Here is a 23,210-nt window from a genome sequence, read left to right on the forward strand (position 1 = left end):
CAATCTTTTATTTGGTGGAAACATAAGAAACTAAAACTAACATAACAAAAAGGTAAAACAGCTATCCATTTTAATATATATTTTTTATATTATAAAACAGCTTAGTGCATGGGAGGATATTCAATTTTTTTATTAAATTTAATATATTTCAATAATTTCATTGACAAATTACATTTCCATTGGCATATCATTTAAAACGCAATGACAAGGGAATTAAATAAATTAACATGTATAAAAATTGAGTACTCTACTCTTCTTCGTCTTCTCTTTTTTGAAGTTTTTCCCCGAAACTACCATGCAGCAACTAGCTCATTTATATATGCAATTGCCACTTCATTGCTTCTGAATATTAGAGGGTATAATTTTCTTATAATCAAAGGAAAGGAAGAAACAGATTGGAATATTAATTACTAACAGTACTGACCTTAAGCTAATTAAGGGATTACGTTGATCATGACAAAAAAAAAAAACAGTAATTGATTGTTGTGCATGGCAACTTACATTGTCGAGGGACTGAACTGTTGTATAAAATAAGATGAGTAAAGCGTGTTTTATCCACATAAAGAAATGGCAATGGAGACTGGAGTGTAGTAGCTTCTTTTAATTGCCACCATACCAACCCATTCACGATTTTATATATAGATATGTCATTTTCATTTTACACCATATGTAGATCCTCAGCAGCAGCAGCAGCTTCAGCTTCCTGCTCCAGAGTTTATTAGAAATTGAGGGAGAGAGTATTTCATTCACCTTGCAATTGATTATATATATATATATATATATATATATATATATATATATATATATATATATCTAGCACAGTTCACGGAATCTCTCATAAGAGCTCTCTCAAGTTTGATCCCAATTTATATGCAAGTATACGATGGATTTTAAGTTTACATGTTTTTCCTCCTCTTGAAAGTAATTGCTCATTCATAGATAGTGTCCAGTACTTACGACATCAAATATATATATATATATATATATATATATATATATATATATATTAGAAACGATCTTCAACACTCCTTATTTTAGAAACTGCAAATTTGAGCTCAAACTTGCTTACTGGAAGTGGTTTTATAAACAAGTCTACTAGCTAATCTTAATACTTACAGTAAATTAACATAACCTTCTAATGTTTGCACCTCTCGTAAAAAATAGAGTTTAATATTAAAATGTTTGGTTTTTCCATGAAACAATGGATTGTGAGAAATTGTTATGGCTTCTTAATTATCCATTGAGATTTCTATAATTTCCTTATGCTTCAAGTACAAATCATATAAAAACTTTTTAAGCCATAATACTTGATTCATTGTTGTTGTTGCTGCAATAAATTCAGTTTCTGAAGTGGATTGTGCTATAATATCTTGCTTATTTGATGACCATGAAAACATTCTTGATCCTAATCTAAAATAGAATCCAGAAGTGCTTTTCATATCATCAATAAATCCTCCCTAATTACTGTTAGAAAAACCACGCAGCTTTAAGTTTTGACTCCTCTAAAACCGAACACCAAAACATACAGTTCTTTTGATATATCTAAGAATTTGTTTGACTGCTCTTAAATGCATTTCACTTGGATAGTGTATGAAATGAAATAAAAGACTTGTAGCATAGAGTTTATCAGGTTTAGTTTTATCAACTCTTTTAGTTTCATCTTCTTTGCTGAATTTTTCCTTTTAATTCATTAGAGTAGCTATTGGTTTGCAATTCAATTCTCTATATAAAATTGCTTCAAAATTTCCTTTGCATACTTCTTCAGGCAGATAAATATTTCATTCTTACTTTACTTGATTTCTATTTCAAGAAAATATATCATGAGACCAAGATCAGTCATTTCAAAAGCTTGCATCATCTTCTGCTTGAATTCTTCAATTTATTGTCCATTCCTTCCTATGACTAAAAGGTCATTAATATAGAGTGATATTATAAGAGTATCACTGTTATTCTTCCTCCTTACATAGAGATTTGCCTTGGATAAGTTTTTCTGAAAATCAAAGCTTAGCATATAATCATTAATATTGTTATACCAGGCTTTAAGTACTTGCTTTAATCTATATAGGGCTTTCTTTAGTAGGTAGACTTTATCTTCTTTTCCTTGAATGATAAATTCAGTTGGTTGTTCGACATAAATCTCCTCCTATAAAACACTATTTAAGAATATTGATTGAACATCTAACTGAAACACTTTCCAGTACTTGTATGCAGCAACAGCAATAATAATATGATGGTGTCCATTCTTACAACAGGAGAAAAGGTATTTGAATAATCAACACCAAATATCTATGCATATCCCTTAATTGTCAGTATGGTCTTATGTTTATTGATGGAATTTTCTGCATTTAGTTTAGTTCTAAACACCCACTTTACTCCAATGATATTTTTGTCTAGGGCCAATCAACCAATTCCTGTTTTTCTGAATTATTGATATCTCCTACTCCATTGTTTTTTGCCATTTAGAGTTTATGAGAGCTTTTTCATTTTCATCTGGTTCACAAACTGCTACATTTCTCCTCTGATAAATGTCTGAAAAAGACTTTGTTCCTCTTATTGATGAATCATCAACTAGATCATCTTGCTATTGAGATTTATCTTGATCTTCAAATAGCTTGTTGTTTTATGAATCCTTTTAATCTCATTTAATTTAAAACATCCATCATCCGCCGCCACGCGTCACATTAATAGGAAGAGGACATGGTAACATTTATAATGACATAATAAAAGGTGTAATATTTGGCCATCAAATGACATCTCATGTATCATCCATTTGCTGGTGTGTAGCACACATTTTTTTGAATAAAATTTTTTTTTCAACTTTAAAATACCATAACACCCTCATTAAGATTGAGAATTAAAAAACAAACTAGTGTGAAGGAACACATACTTTTTTTTTTAATCTTTTCTAAGACTAAAAAAAATATTTTAACCATATTCTAATAAGAAAACCAAAAAAGTCTTTGCTTAATTATGTCAGCACAAATATCAATATCACAATCAACATGTTTGACTTATTGCAACACTTTAACACTACAGGCCAACAGGAATTCGTCATAGTCAATATTTAAGAAATATCAATAGTGAAAATGACACCTCAACTTAATGCCATTTCCAAATTTGTACTAGATGCCTTTTTTTATTCCTTTATTAAAGAATAATTAAAAAGACGAGAAAATACTGTAGCTTTTCTCATGATTCCTATACATATGTGATTAAAGTTTTTTTTTTTTTAACACCTTTCACTTTACTTATTATTATTCTAAAAACATGGAAAAAACACTGTAATTTTCCCCACATCTTCTAACATTACTGATTAAAAGATCTTTTTTTCTCAAACCTTTCACTTTACTTATTATTAATATATTATATTATATTATATTATATTATATTACTTAACCGTTTTCTTCTTTTTTTTTTGTTTATAATTTTTTTTTGTTTTTCTTAATGAATTTTTTTTATTAAATTTAGTTTGTTAATATAAAAATTTATTTTTATTTATAAGACTTTTATTATACGAATCCTAGGTTTGATGGGTTAACCTGATTTGACAAGTTAACCTGAATTTTTTTTTAATTTTAATTAATTTTTTTTGTTTAGTTTAGTTTATTGATATTAAATTTCTTTCTATTTAATTATCAGACTTTCATGACATGTATCCTGGCTTGACGGGTTAACTTGGTTTTATGGGTTAACACAGTTAATTCTAGGTAAACCTGTTAATTTTTTTTCTATTTAGTTATCAAACTTTCATGACGCGAATTCCAGGTTTGACGGGTTAACCTGGTTTGAAGGGTTAACCCAGTTAATTTATATTTTTTACTTTTTCCTCATTAATTTTTTTCTTTGTTTTTTTTAATTAATCTATTTAATTATCACACTTTTATGACACGACCTTGCAGCCAGACCTACATCCAAGGCTATCAGATCTGGTATTGCAGCCACACCCACTTAAACTTGGGTCATGCAAGTTTAATGTTATTATTAATATTATAAATATTATTATTAGGTCAGTCGTTGCAGCCAAATCCAAGACTTTTGGGTATAGCTTTACAGAAAGACCTTAACACTTTTAAATCTTATTTTTTTTTATGCAAAAAAATATGACCCGTGGCATCGCGCGGCATGGAACTAGTAAGGAACTAAAAGGCATGTATAGTTGAAAACTTCTGAAAAATACCTTTAAAACATTAGAGAGACAAGACACCCAGATTTCTTTTACCCATCTTTAATGGCCAACATTAATCAAATTGAGTATGTGATAACTCAATATAATACATGCAAGATCTAAACAAGTCAATCTCAAAAAATACAACAATTACCTTATTATCACGAACTACTTTAGGTCAAATTATGAGTTCATAACACTACACAAATTATTGTATAAACTTAATCTACTAATTAATCCATAAACCAAACAAATAAAAAGCATGAAGACAAAAAAACATGTCACTCCCAATCAGCAGCTAAGAAGATTGAAATTGTTATTTGTCTCTTATCTTTATTGACCAAGACTATTAATAAATCGATACATCAAATCTACATAAAAACTATCTTTACAAGTAACATATTAACATCGTAAACGTATAATCTCATATCCTATTACAATCTAAAAGTCCAAGTCACAACTAATTGCAGCTACGCAGGTTCTCACATTCCATCATAGCCATATATATATTCTCCCCTCCCACCTTTAACGGGAGATAGCGAAGGAAATTTGTTTTTACACACCTGCATACCACGAGAATGCTGAGCTTCAATGTCAGTACTGTAGGAACGTCAGCATTAGCTCATCACACTTTAAACCCACGATTTTTTCAGTCTCTAAATTCAAAAGAAAAGGAAGAAAATCATCAAAAATAAATGGAGGAGTGAAAGAATATTTATTAGCAAGATCATGTTAAAATATTGATTAAAGTATTTTTCTTGATAAAAAAAAGGATTTTTTAGGGGAAAAATTAATTTATTAAGGTTATAAAAATATTTTTAAGATATTTTCGGTTAATTATATATATATATATATATATATATATATATATCTTTATGTAGTTTATGTTTTACTTAATTATAGGTAAGTGTTTGGTTAATAAATATATAATATGGTTTTTCATAAATCTTATTAAAAATTTTATTTTAAAATTTTTATTAAAAAATTTTAAAATTTACATTATTTTTTATTTTTCAAATTAAGTTGACCCTGTTAATTATTTTTAAAGAGAAGAGAGAGAAAGAGAAATATTATTTTTGAGTGATGCAAAAAAAAAAACAACGTTTAAGTTGTGAATTCTATCACTGATCATTTTCACTACACAGTAGCACACCCATTATTGAATTTTCTTAAACAACCCGTGGTGTATATATTTTTATTTTCATGAAAACAATTATATATATTGTTTTTTTAATGTATTGTTTTTACTTTAAAAAATTTAAATGTAAATAAAAAATTGATGTATATAAGTAATATAAAAACCGAGAACTATGTGTGCTAATAAATAAATAAAAATAATTTATAATACTTAAAAATAAAATTTAAAAAATAAAAAAATAATTATAGATCAAGATATTAAATCTCGCAAGACAGGATATTTACCCTATTATGTTTGCTACATTTTATTTATTAAGATTTTTTTATTCAATTAAATAATAATAAAAATAAATAAACATATTTAATTGATTAAATAAAATAAAAATAATATACAAGCCTGTACAAAAACATTATCTGAAAATAAATATTTTTTATTTTAAAAAATATAATTTATTTATAAAAAAATAAAAAATAAATAAAAAATCTCTTAAAAAATTAAACATATAATCAAAATAATCATTATTATTCAAAAGAATCCCTAAATAAAATAAAATCGATTTAAATATATTTAACTTTATTTCTTTGTCTTTTTTCCTTGTAGTGCTGATTTTTATTGACTGATTTGCTAGAAGTAGTACTTTTGATGGAATCTTTATTATTATCTTGTTGATGTAGCTTGTGTAGTTAACAACACTCGCAGTATTAGGGAAGCAATTGCCATGCTCAGATCATCTTGGACCTTTGTCATTTAACAGTGAGGTTCGTCCTTTGATTTCCTACTTCTTGCGTTATTTTGTAACCAACCTACGACCTAAAGAGAGAAAGGATAAGAAGAAAATCAGAGGAAAACGGGAGAGAGAATGGTTCTGGAAAACATTATTTCCACCATTGGCGTTTTTTCCGAGCACACCGTTGTTCCAATTGCACGTGAGATCAATTATTGTTTCAAATACAATCACAACTTTGAAAATCTGAAGAGGGAAGTCAAGAAGTTGAAAAGTGCCCAGCTGAGGGTGCAGCATTTAGTTGACGATGCCAGAAACAATGGGGAAGCAATTCTTGAGGATGTTATAAAGTGGCTATCTCTTGTGGAAGAAGCTTTAGAAAAAGTGGAAAGGGAGATTTTGGAAGATGAAGATAGAGCGAGAAAGAAGTGGTTCATCGGATTGTGTCCGGATCTCAAGGCACGATACCAGTGTAGCAAGAAAGCAAAGGCGGAAACACGCTTTGTTGCCAGCCTCCTGGATGAAAGAGATGGTTTCAGCACAGTTTCCCGTCGAGCTGCTCCAAAAGGGATGGAAGCTATAACTTTCAGAAGTTATGACGCCATGCCATCAAGAACACCCGTTTTGAAGGAAATTATGAATGCCTTAACAACTGCTGATGTGAACATGGTTGGGGTGTATGGAATGGGTGGTATGGGGAAGACAACGCTAGTAAAAGAGGCTGCTAGACAAGCCATTCAGGAGAAATTATTTAACCAGGTAGTGTTTGCCACTATAACCCAAACCCCAGACATCAAGAACATTCAAGGGCAGATTGCAGACCAGCTTTGTCTAAAATTTGATGAGGAAAGTGAATGTGGAAGAGCTGGTCGATTGCGCCAGAGGTTGAAACAAGAGCAGAAAATTCTTATTATTCTAGACGATTTGTGGAAGAGTCTTGATTTAGAAGCAGTTGGGATTCCACTCAAGGATGAACACGAAGGATGCAAGATGCTGGTAACATCGAGGGAATTTGATGTTTTATCTTGTGGAATGGATATTCAAAAGAACTTTCCCATCAATGCTTTATCTGAAGAAGAAACGTGGGAGTTGTTCAAAAAGATGGCAGGTGATTAATTTTTTTTTCATCTATCAATACCATATATCACTACCTAGTAGACACGCAAATACAAAAATCTAAAATGTTAATCATTTGTTTTCTAGTGAGTATAAGCAACTGCTTCCATGAACCAGAGAAAAGCTAACAGTAACCTATATTACTACTTAACAGGAGATCACGTTGAACATCCAGATTTGCAATCCTTGGCAATTGAGGTGGCCAAAAAGTGTGCAGGTTTACCGGTGGCCATTGTAACTGTTGCAAGAGCTCTGAAGAACAAGAACTTGTCCCAGTGGAAGAATGCATTACGGGAACTAAAGAGACCATCTCCAAGAAACTTCGCAGGAGTGCAGGAAGATGTTTATGCGGCTATAGAACTAAGTTATAATCATCTTGAAAGTAAGGAGTTGAAATCAACTTTTCTTCTTTGTAGTCGAATGGGTTATAATGCATCCACTCGCGACTTGTTGAAATATGGTATGGGTTTGGGCTTGTTTTCTGGCTTTGTTACAGTTGAAGAAGCACAAGACAGAGTGCATTCGTTGGTTCATAAACTCAAGGCCTCTGGATTGTTGCTAGAAAATCATAGCGATTGGCAATTTTCTATGCATGATGCTGTGCGTGATGTTGCTATATCAATTGCTTTTAGAGACTGCCACGTATTTGTTGGGGGTGATGAGGTTGAACCAAAATGGTCTGCTAAGAATATGTTAAAGAAGTATAAAGAAATTTGGTTAAGTTCAAATATCGAGCTTCTTAGAGAGATGGAGTACCCACAACTTACATTTTTACATGTAGGGAGTGAGGATCCTTCTCTAGAAATAAGGAGCAACATATGTAGAGGAATGCACAAACTGAAAGTCTTAGTATTGACTAACATGTCTTTTGTGTCTTTGCCTTCATCTCTTCATTTCCTTAAAAACCTTCGAACTTTGTGTTTTCATCAATCTTCATTGGGAGAGATAGCTGACATTGGGAAGCTGAAGAAATTGGAAATTCTCAGCTTTGCCAAATCTAATATCAAGCATTTGCCAAGACAAATAGGGCAGTTGACTAAGCTGAGAATGTTGGATTTGAGTGATTGTTTTGAACTTGACGTAATTCCACCAAATATCTTCTCAAACTTGTCCATGCTAGAAGAATTGTGTATGGGAAACAGCTTCCATCATTGGGCTACTGAAGGGGAGGACAATGCCAGTCTTGTTGAGTTGGATCATTTGCCTCACTTGACAAATGTGGACATACATGTTCTAGATTCTCATGTTATGTCAAAAGGCATGCTCTCTAAAAGATTAGAAAGATTCAGAATCTTAATTGGAGATGTCTGGGATTGGGATGGTGTTTATCAGAGCTTGAGAACATTGAAGCTCAGGCTCGACACAAGCGCCAGTAATTTGGAGCATGGTGTTCTAATGTTGTTGAAGAGAACTCAAGATTTGTATTTACTTGAACTAAAGGGTGTTAATAATGTCGTCTCTGAACTAGACACGGAAGGATTTCTACAACTGCGGCACCTCCATCTCCACAATAGTTCTGATATTCAATATATTATTAACACTAGCAGCGAGGTTCCTTCTCATGTCTTCCCTGTGTTGGAGTCTTTGTTTCTCTACAATTTGGTATCCTTGGAGAAACTTTGCCATGGCATTCTCACAGCAGAGTCTTTCAGGAAACTAACAATCATAGAAGTGGGGAACTGTGTTAAATTGATGCATCTCTTCCCATTCTCCATTGCACGAGGACTTTCGCAACTTCAAACCATCAATATTTCATTTTGCCTAACCATGGAAGAGATTGTTGCTGAGGAAGGTGATGAATTTGAAGACTCTTGTACAGAAATTGATGTGATGGAGTTCAATCAATTGAGCTCACTATCGCTTCGGTGTTTGCCGCATCTCAAAAACTTTTGCTCCAGAGAGAAGACATCTCGACTCTGTCAAGCACAACCGAATCCAGTGGCAACTAGCGTGGGATTGCAATCTAAAGAAATTTCAGAGGATGAGCCGAGAAATCCTCTCCAGCTTTTCTGTGAAAAGGTACCTACATAGTTTTCATTCAACTATGTATAATATACCTTCTTTATAAATTTAGGTTTTTAGATTGGTTGGATGTTTAAATAGTGGATAAGAAACTAAAAAAGCTCGTACAATTGCCAATTGATAGAAATCTCTAGTGATAAAATTATGACTGTTGTTCAAAGTTTTCAGTGATGATATTGTTTGCAGTTTAATACTTCAATCCATCATACCTTCTTCCTATAGACGGAAACTATTTCATGTCCTTGACTTTGAGAATAATGTCCTTAATAAAACAAAAATATTACATGCAGATTCTTATCCCGAAACTGAAGAAGTTGGAATTGGTCTCTATCAACGTTGAAAAGATATGGCATGGCCAGCTTCATCGGGAAAATACATTTCCTGTTCAAAATTTACAGACATTATATGTGGATGATTGCCACAGCCTGAAATATCTGTTTTCTCCTTCCATGGTTAAAAGTCTTGTGCAACTCAAGTATCTTACTGTACGTAATTGCAAGTCCATGGAAGAGATAATATCTGTAGAAGGAGTGGAAGAAGGAGAAATGATGAGCGAGATGTGCTTTGATAAACTGGAAGATGTTGAGCTCTCTGATCTTCCAAGACTCACATGGTTCTGTGCTGGCTCGCTGATCAAGTGTAAAGTGTTGAAACAACTGTACATTTGTTATTGCCCTGAATTTAAGACATTCATCTCCTGTCCTGATAGCGCGAACATGACAGTTGACATTGAACCTGGAGAATTGCATTCAAGGGAGAGTGACCACAATGCCGTGCAGCCTCTCTTTGATGAAAAGGTGACCTCTTCTTCTATTCTCCTCTCTTTCGCCCTTCCTTCTTTCACTTCATATATCAAAGCTCGAATCATTTCAGATTCTGAAAGGTGATCGAGGTCGTAATCCCTCTCTTCAGTACTATTGAAAAGAATATGAAAGAACATAAAGCTTTATGAATTTTAAGGAAAAATTTCAAGATAGTGTTGCAAATCTAAAATAAGTCAACCAAAATTTCTGTTATTTTTATATTAATTTACCTGTGATCGGTCTTCATAAAGGTTAAATAAAATGTCAAATTTTTGAAGTCTAAAAGGACTGATGACAATTTTTTGCAGGGTAATACTTTTAACTGACCATTTTTTATCTATTCTTTTACATTTTAATTTGATGCCCAATTTTCTTTAAAAAAGGTTCTTAGTTTTATGGTTTAATCAGCAATTGTTTTTCCATGTGACTACTTATCCATTTGATTTCCATTTAATACATAGTTTTGATTTTCTTAAATCAAATTCATATATAGGATCAACTGATATAAGAAATTTGGTTCGTCTTCACAGGTTTCCATTTTTTCATAGTTTACCTTCTTCATATATAGATCTTTCGTATATGTTCTATATATTATTACAGGCATGTTTATTGTGCTTAACAAAGACAGATGGACCTTGCAGGTTGCATTCCCTAGCCTAGCTGAAATCAAAATTTCCCACATAGAGAACTTGGAAAAGATGTGGCACAACCAACTAGCTGAAGATTCCTTTTGTCAACTACGATCAGTAACAATTTCTAGCTGTAAAAGGCTAGTGAGGGTTTTCCCATCAATTTTGCTAGAAACATTCCGGATGGTAGAGATGTTGGATATCCGTCATTGTCCTTTCGTAGAAGAGATCTTTGACCTTCAAGAAACTAGTGCATCTGGTTCCCTTCAGTTAAGAGACTTGTCCTTGATTGGACTAGGCAAACTGAAGCATATATGGAATAAAGATCCTCAAGGAATACTCAGCTTCCAAAATCTACATGCATTAAAGGTTTCGGATTGTAATGAATTGAAGAATCTGTTTCCATTCTCTATAGCTAGAGAACTTGTGCAACTCGAAAAACTCAAGATAGAGCATTGTGGGAAACTGGAGGAAATTATTATGAAGGTGGACGATGGTGAAGCAGCCCATCGTTTTGTGTTTCCGCTGCTAACCTCATTGAAACTTCAAGAATTACCAGAATTCAGGAACTTATATCCAGGGAAACATACTTGGAAATCTCCCATGTTAAAAAGGTTGGCGGTGTCTGATTGCAGCAATGTAGCATTATTCGGCTCCAAATTTCTTAAATCTCAAGAAACTCAAGGGGAAGTCCAACTTGGTATCCCAGCTCAACAACCTCTCTTCTTCGTCGAAAAGGTATGAATATAAATTATGCCTTCTGTTTTCCTTTCACTTCTTCTCTGAGGTATTCAAAAACCTGTGATACTTTCATGCCTCAACATATTTCAATTGTATTACCATCATATTCATTGGAAGTGATACTTTAAGGGTCAGTTCCTGGATTTGAGAAAAAAATATGAAAAATGAACGTTTCTCTGCACAAAGCTTTTCCTTTTCTTTTCCAAACTTTCACTGTGCAAAGCAATATGTTCCTAGTTATTGGCTGCATAATATCAAACATCTGCTTCTCATTGAAAGGCTGTTCCAATGGCCATGAATATTGTCGGAACAGTCTAGACTCTGCACCAAATGCACTTGGAATGAATTCAAGTAAAACGTTGATAGAAATATGATATAGCATAGCACTAACTTCTCTTCCCTTTTTTACTTTATTTGTTTTTCCTTGTTGCTGGTTAGTAACTCAACTTACAACAAGTTTCTACAAGAAATATAGAGAAATTTTGGTTTAGATGGAATAACTAATATCATGTCAGATGGTTCTTTTCACCCTTAAAAGAGGTAAAATGAATCAAGTCCCTCATGGGATCAGACCCTTCAGTGCATTTTTTGCTGATTAGATACTAAATTGGTACGTGAACGCTTAATTTTCCTTTTTTTTCTCTTTCCCATTGTGTAAATTAATGCAGGTGAAATTACTTTTATTTGGACAGAATATCAACTCCCACTTTGCTTTTGTTTGAGTGTGTTGCAGGTGATCTCCAACCTGGAGGAATTGTCATTAGGTGGCAAGAACACAACTGCTTCAATCATTTGGCATCACCAACTTCCAATAGAGTGCTATTCCTCATTGAAAGTTCTAAAGTTACACGATTTTGGTGTTAAATCAGATCCTATCTCATTTGGTTTCCTGCAAAGATTACGGAATCTTGAAACACTATCCGTGACACATAGTTCTTTCAAAAAGCTATTCCTGTACAAAGGGCATAGTTCATTCAAAAAGCTACCATCGATCAGAGAAGTTGTTGGTGAAGAGAGACGTGCACTTGCACGATTAAAAAATTTAACAATACATGCAGTTCATGATATAAAACATATATGGAAGCAAGACCACCTGCTAGCTCCCATTCTTCACAATCTTAAGACTCTCAAAGTAGAGGATTGTCACAGTTTGGTCAGTTTAGCACCATCTTATGTGTGTTTTCAAAATTTAACAACTCTGGATATACAGTCGTGCCTTGGATTATTGAACTTGTTTACATCATCAACGGCTAAAAGTCTTGTGCAACTTGTTAAGTTGACCATAGCTCATTGCAAAAAAGTGACAGTAGTGGTGGCAAGACAGGGAGGAGATGAAGCAGATGATGAGATCATTTTCAGCAAACTAGAATATTTGGAACTTCTAGATTTACAGAATCTCACAAGCTTCTGCTTTGGAAATTATGCCTTCAGATTTCCATCATTAAAAGAAATGGTTGTGGAAGAATGTCCTAATATGAGAATTTTCTCTCCAGGAGTGTTAAGCACGCCAAAGCTGCGGGGAGTACACTGGAAAAAGTATTCTAAGAATAAAGTGCATTGGCATGGTAATCTTGATATTACCATACAACACTTATACACAGAAATGGTATGTATCAATAACTCCTGTATTATGAGCATGGCTTGATTCTTGCTCCTCTTTCATAATAATTCAAGTATTCATTTTTCCTTTTCTTCTAGGAATGAGTAGGTGCTTCAGCAATTTAGCTTCTTCTTCTTCTTTTTAACTAATGCAATAATTTGAATTGGAGCAGGTTGGATTTGATGGTGTAAAGAGGCTAAAGGTCTCTGAGTTTCCTCAATTGAAAGAGAGATGGCAATGCCAACTTCCTTTCAACTTCTTCAGAAATTTAACAAAACTCACGGTGGATGAATACTGTTATTCGCTCGATGCTTTACCTTCCACTCTGCTACAGTTTATGAACGATTTGCAGGAACTGCGAGTGAGAAACTGTGATTTACTAGAAGGGGTATTTGATTTGAAAGGTATTAGTCCAGAGGAAGGGAGGGTTTGGTTACCCCTTTTATATGAATTGAACTTGATTGGTTTACCAAGGTTGCGACATATATGTAACACAGATCCTCAAGGAATTCTGGAATTCAGAAACCTTAATTTTCTAGAAGTTCATGACTGTAGCAGCTTGAGAAATATATTGACACCATCGATGGCATTGAGCCTTGTGCATCTCCAGAAGATTGTAATAAGAAACTGTGACAAGATGGAAGAAATCATCACCAAGGAGAGAGCAGGGGAAGAAGAAGCAATGGATAAAATCATCTTTCCTGTACTGAAAGTGATCATTCTCGAGTCTTTACCTGAGTTAACCAATATCTACTCAGGAAGTGGTGTTCTGAATCTTACATCGTTAGAAGAGATTTGCATAGATGATTGTCCAAATATGAAGATCTTCATCTCCTCCCTTATAGAGGAACCGGAGCCTAATTCAGTTGATAAAGGAAAAGAGCAGAGGCAAGGTCAGGGAGGCAATTATAATTTCACTGCACTTCTCACCTATAAGGTCAGTTTGTCTACTCAAGCCTCTTTCACCAATTCCCCATGTTGTAGATGTTAAGACATACTATAGTGACTCTGTTTTTCTGGTTATATATTAAATCATTCTGAAAGCAAAACATTGGTAGAATAATGTAAATAATGGATGTAACCATCAAAGGATAGATATATATGTAAGATGTTGAACCTCATAATCCTGGAACAGTAACCAACTAAAAATAATTTCATTATTCACTCTTCTAACCATGGTGCTGAATCAATTATCCAGGTTTCCATTCTGGGAGAATATGAAATATAACATATTCATGAGTTCTTCTTTTGTTTTTCCAATGTACTCAAGTTGACTTGAATTAAATGACGGTAATGGTTGGTGGTGGGAGCCTGCCAGTTTATGCAATAACATCCTGTACATTAAAGGGACACTAAATCCTACTTTATTATGTCCTGGATTGGTTTGCAGGTTGCATTTCCAGAATTGAAGAAATTGAGAGTGGATTGGAATGCTATCATGGAGGTGACACAGCATGGCCAATTTCGGAACGAGTTCTTCTGCCGACTAAAGGTTCTTGAACTCGTCTGCTTTCCAATTGATTGTGTTGATTTTCCATCCTGGTTCCTTCAGAGATTCTACATTTTAGAGAGCCTTGTCGTGTGTGATGCTTCTTTCAAAGAAATAGTCCGGCTTGAAGAGATGAGTAGCAACCAGGTCTTTGCTCAGCTAAGAGTATTGGAGCTGTCTAAGCTGCCGGGACTCATGCATCTGTCAAAAGAAAGCTCGCAGGCATGTCAAATTTTCCAAAATCTAGAAATTCTTCGAGTATCTGAATGTGGCACACTGAAAACTTTAATTCCAATGTCGGTATCTTTCCGATGCCTGATGACTTTGGAAGTCTCAAAATGTAATGGGCTAGCAAGTTTGATGTCTTCCTCAACAGCTAAAAATCTTGTGCAACTCACTAGCATGACTGTAGTCGAATGTGAAACGATTGAAGTAGTTGTTGCAAACGAAGAAAATGAAGCAGAAAATGAGATCGTTTTTCATAAATTGGAAAATTTGGCATTTCACTGCTTACCAAGCCTCACAAGCTTCTACATGCAAAACTGTGCATTCATGTTTCCTTCATTGGAGAGAGTATTCATAGATCAGTGCCCGAAGATGGAATTGTTTTCACGGGGAGTCATAAACACCCCAAAGCTAGAGAGAGTACAACTAACAGAAGGAGACAGCACAGGATTCTGGAAGGATGACCTTAATTTGACTATACATTACTTGTTCGTGAAGAAGGTATGAATTCTTTTGCCAAATTTAGTTGCGTAGTCCAGATTTTGTTTTCCTTTTCTCCTGGATCTAGAAAACATGAGCAACTAATGTCTAGCTACTCTGCCAACAAAAAACTAACGAATAATCTTGTTAAATTTCTACTGCTTTCACCATACTGTGACTCTAAAGTAATGTAACGATACAGCTTCACATAGGGAGTCAACAAAAAGCTCCTCTATCCATTCAAATCCTCTGTGTGTAGTGACCTATAATTCCTTAGTTGACTCATTTCCAACTCAATTTCATTTGCTGGGTTATGGCATGGCACAGTCCAAATTGCCAAGCTCATCTAGGCTGCCAAGCATAGCCCGTGAGACAACTGCAGCACATAAAAATCAAATGTATGGTGTCTCTGAAGGACCAGCTTCTGAGAATTTGCACGTGAATGAGAATCCAGATGCTGGAAAAGCTTCCCATCCTGTCATCGAAACAAGCACTAATCTTGTTGTCAAAGAACAGGCCATGAGAAATGGATTGATGAAACCAGGCCCTCAAGTGACCTCAATATACCAAGATTCCCAGGCAACCTTGAATGATAAGGTAGCTGTCTCTTCTTTTTAGTTGCACTGTTCCTGACACGATTTTGAAAAGCTTGCCACATCCTGAACGCAGGAGGATCGTGAACAAGGTCAGAGTCCCCTAGCTCCCATTGACATTGAAGCTCCCATCTCTCAGCAAGTTCAAAATGATTCTCAAGCAACTGATGAGGTAATTCTCTATTTCAAATTAAACCATTCAAGCACCGTCTTTTGTTCTTAGATGATACTTAAAGAAAAACTGAAATTACTACAGAAGGAATTGCCACAAGACCAATTTATGACTGCTTCTTCAAGTCAGCAAAAAAGCATTGTTCTTGTATCTCCTCCCAGTGGTGCAGAACAATCTGTTGCATCAACTTCTGCATCTTCAACCAATGAAACCTCCACTCAGAAGCTCGCATCTCACACTTCCTCGAGAGAAACTTCAGAAACAATTACAGAAATCGAGTCTCTATTTGCTACCATGGAACAATTGGTCAGGCCATGTCCCGTGTCTTCTTCGCAGCCTGAATCAAGCGCAAATACTCATGCTGAATCTTATGAGTCTGATGTTGGGAGCCCCGAGAGTCATGTCTACTCTATGGATTTGATAAAGAAAATCTTATTGAAACCCCTGACGGAAGTAGCAAGATCACCTGATGGCCTCCTGTTGCTAGCTACAATGAAGAATCTAAAGAAAAGCGATCTCCTAAATTCTCTGCAGTTAGAAATCATTCAAGCTTACATTGACAATTTTGATAGTCTAGTGTCCAACCACCCATTGTACGAGCACCAAATTGATAGGACAAGTGCACTGAAATGTTCCATTGAAGATAAGAAAAAAGGAATTTCTGACCTCAAGAACCATTACGGAGATCTTATCAACAATGCAAGCAGTCTTGCTGCAGAGAGGGAAGCATTGAAAAAGAGACTTGATGAGATTGCGGAAGAAGAAATTCACATCCGAGAAGATGCAGACGATCTCCGTACACAGCTGATCAGTTGGAAAGCTGAACTAGAAACGCACATGAAAGCTCTTCCAGAAGCTTTGAGACAACAAAATGAAGCTGAGAATAGAACCAACAATTCCAATGATTATTGGGGTAAGATTCGAAGCTTATTTGCTTGAGCAGTTAAGTTGTTGGTATTTACTTTCGAGATGGTGATTAATTTTGCAATTATTTGTTGCCATAAACCATATACATTGAATCACTATCTTTGTCTTGTAATCAAATTTATTAAGTTACGATCACCCTTTGTAAACCTTAAAACAGGCTTTAATAATCAAATCATATTTTGCTCTACAATTTCTGTCAGCAATGAAGGTTGACTCCTTTGACTAAGTTCAGGTTGTTATTAATTTATACTTAAGCTGGATGTATTTCTTTTCGAAAGTCTCTGTTACGCATACATATTCTGACAAAAGATGAATGATTAATTTATAGTGAGTCTTTTTTTCTCAGTGAAAAAAAGAAATTTCATAACAAGAACAAAGTTTACTTATAGATCAACACCATGACGTAATTTGTAGTTAAAAAAAAAAGAAAGAAAACAATAATCTTTCAAGGAACTAAATGGAGTTCTTAATCTCCTTGTACATACAGTAGATGCCCTGGAAAGGATGAGTAATTAACTCAGCAACGTTATTCATGCAGTCTTTAAGCTGATCCAGCTACGCATAGCCATTGAACCTTGAGATTTGGGTTTATAGAGTCAAAGAATTCAGTGGTCAAGTTGAACGATTGTATAAATGTCAAAGCAAGTGTCACCACTTCCTCCTCCAAACCCTCGATCACATTCTGGGGTTTTGGCCTTGAAGCAACCACTTGCTGTTCATGTAATTGCGAATGCTATGTAATTCATCGTCTCTGAAAATCGTGAATCCATGAAAAAGTCCTCTGTTAATCTACTCGGAAGAGAGGGGGTTGGGCAGGTGATGATACTAACACATGAGAAAGTAAAGTTCATTAATTCTGAGGGGGTGTAGCTCAACTGATCAGATTCTAGATTTTGTTTCTTAAAGGTTACCAGTTCGAATTGTTGTGCATATTGGACCGAAAGCAAACACAAATAAAACACAAACAAGCAGATTTACGTGGTTCCCCAAAACCGGGTACGTCCACGGAGGCAGCAGATTGTATATTATTGGAGGAATGATACAAACACTCAACTCAACCCAGTACAATCCCACAAAACCCAGTGTTTCACTCTTCACTCGGTGTTTCTCTCAAATCTACACTTGCACTTACTCTCACAGTTGCATTCACTTGCACTCACCACTGCACTCTCTATGCCTTCTCTCGTCTCTCTATCTTCTGTCTTCAGTCTTGAATCTGTTTACATGAGACAGGAAAGCATAAATATAATGGTTGTAAAAGAGAGGGTGGTTGATGGTGGAGAGGGTAGTTGAAAGTGGTTGAGAAAAATATTGACAATTGCAAATGTTGACAATTTGCTACAAATCTCCACCTTGGCAAGATTTTTCCATGCAATCCTCATGATCAATCAATGCTGCCTCTAACGCGCCGTATGGCGCTGCACCCTGAAGGTGCTCAACACCGAGAGATGTTGACCAAGTGCAAACAATGTTGGAACTTGATCCCTGAGACACATTTTGTGAGCATGTCAGCTGGATTATCTGCGGTACTAATCTTCTGTAGCAGAATATCCTCTTCATCCACAATTTCTCGAACAAAATGAAATCGAACATCGATGTGCTTGGTGCGGGAATGATGAACCTGATTCTTTGCAAGAAAAATAGCACTTTGACTATCACAATGGACATCCACGTGCTCTTGAACAATTCCCAAATCTTCAATCAACCCATGTAACCAAATAGCTTCCTTAAAAGCTTCCGTTACTGCCATGTACTCTGCCTCAGTTGTTGACAAAGCTACTGTTGATTGTAACGTTGACCTCCAACTTACAGGCCCTTTAGCAAGTGTAAACACATAGCCTGTTGTGGAACGACGCTTGTCTAAGTCACCAGCATAGTCTGAGTCCACATAACCAACTAAATTTTGGTCGAGTCTATCGTCCCTCTCAAACTTCAAACCAATATCAGTTGTGCCATGAATGTACCATAGAATCCACTTAACTGCCTGCTAATGACCCTTTCCCGGATCATGCATATACCTGCTCACCATACTGACAGCATGTGAAATATCTGGTCTCGTACAAACCATTGTATACATTAATGCACCAACTGCATTTGCATAAGGAATTTGAGTCATCTATTTGCGCTCTTCCTCTGTGCGTGGAGACATTGAAGCACTTAGCTTAAAATGAGAAGCTAAAGGTGTGCTTACAGGCTTAGTCTTACCATCTACCCCAAATCTCTGTAGAATTTTCTTCAAGTATTGGGTCTGTGTCAAACAGACTGTGCCTTTTCTTCTGTCTCTCTGAATCTCCATGCCAAGAATCTTCTTAGCTTCTCCAAGGTCCTTCATTTCAAACTCAATTCTCAGTTGAGCTTTCAGTCTATCAATCTCCACCTTGCTCTTCGATGCGATCAACATATCATCCACATATAAGAGCAAATAGATGAAAGAACCATCAAGAAGTTTGTGAAAATATACACAGTGATCAAACTGACTCCGTGTGTATCTATGTTTTGTCATGAACTTATCAAATCGCTTATACCACTGGCGAGGAGATTGTTTCAATCCATACAATGACTTCTTCAGTTTACAAGCCCAATTCTCTTTCCCAGTGACTTTGAAACCATCTGGCTGAGACATGTAAATTTCATCTTCCAAATCTCCATGTAGGAAGGCAGTTTTCACATCAAGTTGGGCTAACTCCAAATTAAATTGTGCAACCAAGGCGTTAATACGGATTGATGAATGCTTAACAACTGGAGAGAATACCTCATTATAATCTATCCCCTCCTTCTGAGCATAGCCTTTTGCTACCAATCTTGCTTTGAATCGGATGTTGTCTTTTCCAGAATTACCTTCCTTCTTGGCATATACCCACTTGCAACCAATTGTCTTATTTCCTTTAGGGAGTTGTACCAAATCCCAAGTCTGATTCTTGTAGAGAGATTTCATCTCTTCATCCATTGCCTCTTTCCATTTTGCACTTTCTACACTTTGTACTGCTTCTTTGTAGGTGTAAAGGATTTCATCATCAATCACCGGAAGTGCATAAGCCACCATGTTACAATACCGAGCAGGTTTCTTGATAACCCTTTTTGGTTTACTCGTTGCAATGGATTCTTGTTATGTGGTTGCTGGAGTTATTGCATCCTCTTCATCTGAACTTTCATCTGAATCTCCTTCAGTAGGGATTGTCTGAACAGTCTTTACAGGAATGACTGAAGTCTCCAACTCCACCTGTTGTGCATCACCAGACTGTTTTTCCTTCTCCTGTGATTTCTCTTGTTGTAACATGCCAGACTCATCAAAAGTGACATCTCTACTCAAAATCACTTTCTTTGATTCAGAACACCAGAGTCTGTAACCTTTTACTCCTCCACTAAAGCCCAAAAATATAGCTTTCTTGGCTCTAGGATCTAGCTTGGACTCAGTAACATGATAATATGTTGAGCAACTAAATATACGCATAGAGTCATAATCATTTGCAGGAGAGCCTGACCATACCTCTAAGGGGGTTCTTCCATTTAATGCTGCTGAAGGTAACCGATTAACAATATGACGAGCATAGCTTAATGCCTCGCCCCAGAACACTTTGCTTAATCCTGAATGTGATAGCATACATCGGACTTTCTCCACCAATGTGCGGTTCATGCGTTCTGCTACTCCATTCTGTTGTGGTGTTTTGCGAACAGTAAAATGTCGCTTGATCCCTTCATTCTGACAAACTTCAAAGAAAGGATCTAAAGTGTACTCACCACCATTATCTGACTGAAGAGTCTTAACCCTCCTTCCAATTTGAGTCTCCACCATTTTCTTCCATTTCAGAAAGATATCAAGGACCTCATCCTTGTGTTTCATCATGTACACCCATACTCGTCTTGAGAAATCATCAATAAAAGTAACAAACCAACGATTACCTCCAATAGATTTATTTTTTGAAGGTCCCCATACGTCTGTGTGAACATAATCTAGGATCCCTTTTGTGTTGTGTACCGCAGTGCCAAACTTGACCCTTGTCTGTTTTCCAAGAACACAATGCTCACAGAACCCATGCTTCCCAGTCTTGGCGTCTTTTAATAGACCTTGCTTGACTAATCCTTGCAAAGCTTTTTCACCAGCATGCCCTAAGCGCATGTGCCAAAATCTGGAATTATCTGCTTCATCATTTTCTATATTTTTGGAAACAGCTGCTGTACCAGTAACTGTAGATCCATCCAGGAAATATAAGTTTCATTTCCTCGTGCCTCTTAAGACAACTAATACACCACGGATTGCTCTCAGGACTCCACCATGCATGATAATCTTATAACCACTGGATTCTAAGACTCCAAGTGAGAAGAGATTTTTCTTCAAATCAGGTACATACCGTACATCTGTTAGTGTCTTGACTACCCCATTATGCATCTTCAGATGGATAGTCTCAATCCCTTTAATCTCACTAACATCATCATTACCCATCAACACAACTCCTCCATCGAACTCCTCGAGTCTCGAGAATAAGTGCTTGTTAGGGCACATGTGATAGGAACATGCAGAATCAAGAATCCATTCACCAGAATGGTTTTCTGGTGACGAGACCATAAATACAGAGTCTTGTTCATCCTCATCTCGTGCAACGTTCATAGTTGGTTCGTCTTTTTCCTTGTTGCCCTTAATTGGACAATCTTTCTTCCAGTGCCCTTTTTTGTGACAAAAGGCACACTCATCTTTTGCAAGATATCGTCTGTTTGATGATTCTCCTCTGGATTTTGAGCGAGATCTCCCTCGCCCTTGAAATCTTCTAGGATTTGTTTTACCTCTAACAGTCAATGCTTCTGACGTTAACTCCTTGTGAACAATCTGATCCTTCTTCCGATACTCATTGTTCACCAAAGCATTGGACACATCAATGAATTTAATCTTTTCTTTACCATATAGTAAAGTGGTGACAAGATGTTCATATGTGTCAGGCAGTGAATTTAATAACAGTAGAGCTTTATCTTCATCATCAATTTCCACATCTAAATTCTTCAAATCAGCTATCATTTTATTGAAATCATTCTGATGCTCATTCATAGAAGTACCTTTCTTGTGCTGAAACTGGAAGATCCTTTTCTTCAAGTAGAGACGATTCTCTATACTCTTCTTCATAAACTTTTCCTCCAGTGCTTGCTATAATTCCTTTGCAGAGTTTTGTTCTGAAAAGGCGTACTTTTGATCCTTTACAAGACAAAGTCGGATGGAACTGCAAGCCAACCGATTTATCCTTTCCCAGCTTTTATCATCCAGATCCTCTGGTTTATCTTCTAGAGTGAAATCTAAATTCATTTGGACAAGCATATCCATGACTTCACATTTTCACATGCCAAAATTACCTTTCCCATCAAACTTCTCCACCTCAAATTTGGTATTCGATATCGGGATGTATTGTGGAGGTATACTAGCATTCCCCGCTGATTTTTCTTCTCGAATATCAGTCATTAGGATGTCTTTAAATTACAAATGGACTCCTGAAATTGTTAAAACACGCACTTTTATGCTCAAAAGAGCCAAAATAGTAACTTTGGTGTGCTGTTTCACAAAACGGACACTACGGTTGCGTCCGAAATGGTTGCAAATGCTAGGAACCAACTTGACTCGGCCAAAAACGGGTCAAAAAATCACTGAGTTGGCTAAAAAACCAATCTGACCGAGTTGACTCAGGGAAGGAATATTTTGTCTCTGATAAAGAATATTCTGTCACGGGAATATTCTCTTACTGTTAATGGAATATTCTTATTCTGTCAAGAGAATATTCTGCCACTGTTGGATAACGTGTCTGATGATGTGGCTGATGACAGGGCGATGTGGACCCTCTATTGATGATGTGGATGATGAATCAGTGCCTACGTGTTGGATGACGTGGTTGTCTTCTCAGGCGATAATTCCGGCACTGACTGGTTTTTCCGGCAGATTTCCGGCGAAACTTCGGTGAGCTCTACAGGGCTCGTTTCAACTCCGATTTCGACGATCTTTATATTGCCGGACTCGTATCCATGAGAGGAATCTCCGCAGCTGGTCAAAAGCAAGATCTGAGAACTTTGAAAAATCTGCAACTTTAAACAGAGAGCTGAAAAACGTGTTTTTCTGTGTTTAAGCTTTTCTAATGCTCTGATACCAATTTGTTGTGCATACTAGACCGAAAGCAAACACAAATAAAACACAAACAAGCATATGTACGTGGTTCCCCAAAACCGGGTACGTCCACGGAGGCAGCAGATTGTATATTATTGGAGGAATGATACAAACACTCAACTCAACCTAGTACAATCCCACAAAACCCAATGTTTCACTCTTCACTCGGTGTTTCTCTCAAATCTACACTTGCACTTACTCTCACAGTTGCATTCACTTGCACTCACCACTGCACTCTCTATGCCTTCTC

At 35.8% G+C, this 23,210-nt stretch overlaps 1 protein-coding gene across 1 annotated transcript; it reads left to right on the forward strand.

The window, feature by feature from the left end:
• The first annotated feature begins 5,979 nt into the window (after positions 1-5,979).
• On the forward strand, positions 5,980-17,014 carry LOC133693694 (uncharacterized). The gene is made up of 10 exons (XM_062114966.1): positions 5,980-7,135; positions 7,298-9,162; positions 9,456-9,962; positions 10,610-11,335; positions 12,072-12,944; positions 13,111-13,875; positions 14,329-15,153; positions 15,460-15,729; positions 15,802-15,897; positions 15,982-17,014. Exons 1-10 carry the CDS (start codon positions 6,163-6,165, stop codon positions 16,834-16,836), a joined length of 7,755 nt encoding a protein of 2,584 aa, XP_061970950.1. The 5' UTR covers positions 5,980-6,162; the 3' UTR covers positions 16,837-17,014.
• The last annotated feature ends 6,196 nt before the right edge of the window (positions 17,015-23,210 follow it).

Source organism: Populus nigra, chromosome 5, assembly GCF_951802175.1.
Source record: "Populus nigra chromosome 5, ddPopNigr1.1, whole genome shotgun sequence".
Classification (NCBI taxonomy): domain Eukaryota; kingdom Viridiplantae; phylum Streptophyta; class Magnoliopsida; order Malpighiales; family Salicaceae; genus Populus; species Populus nigra.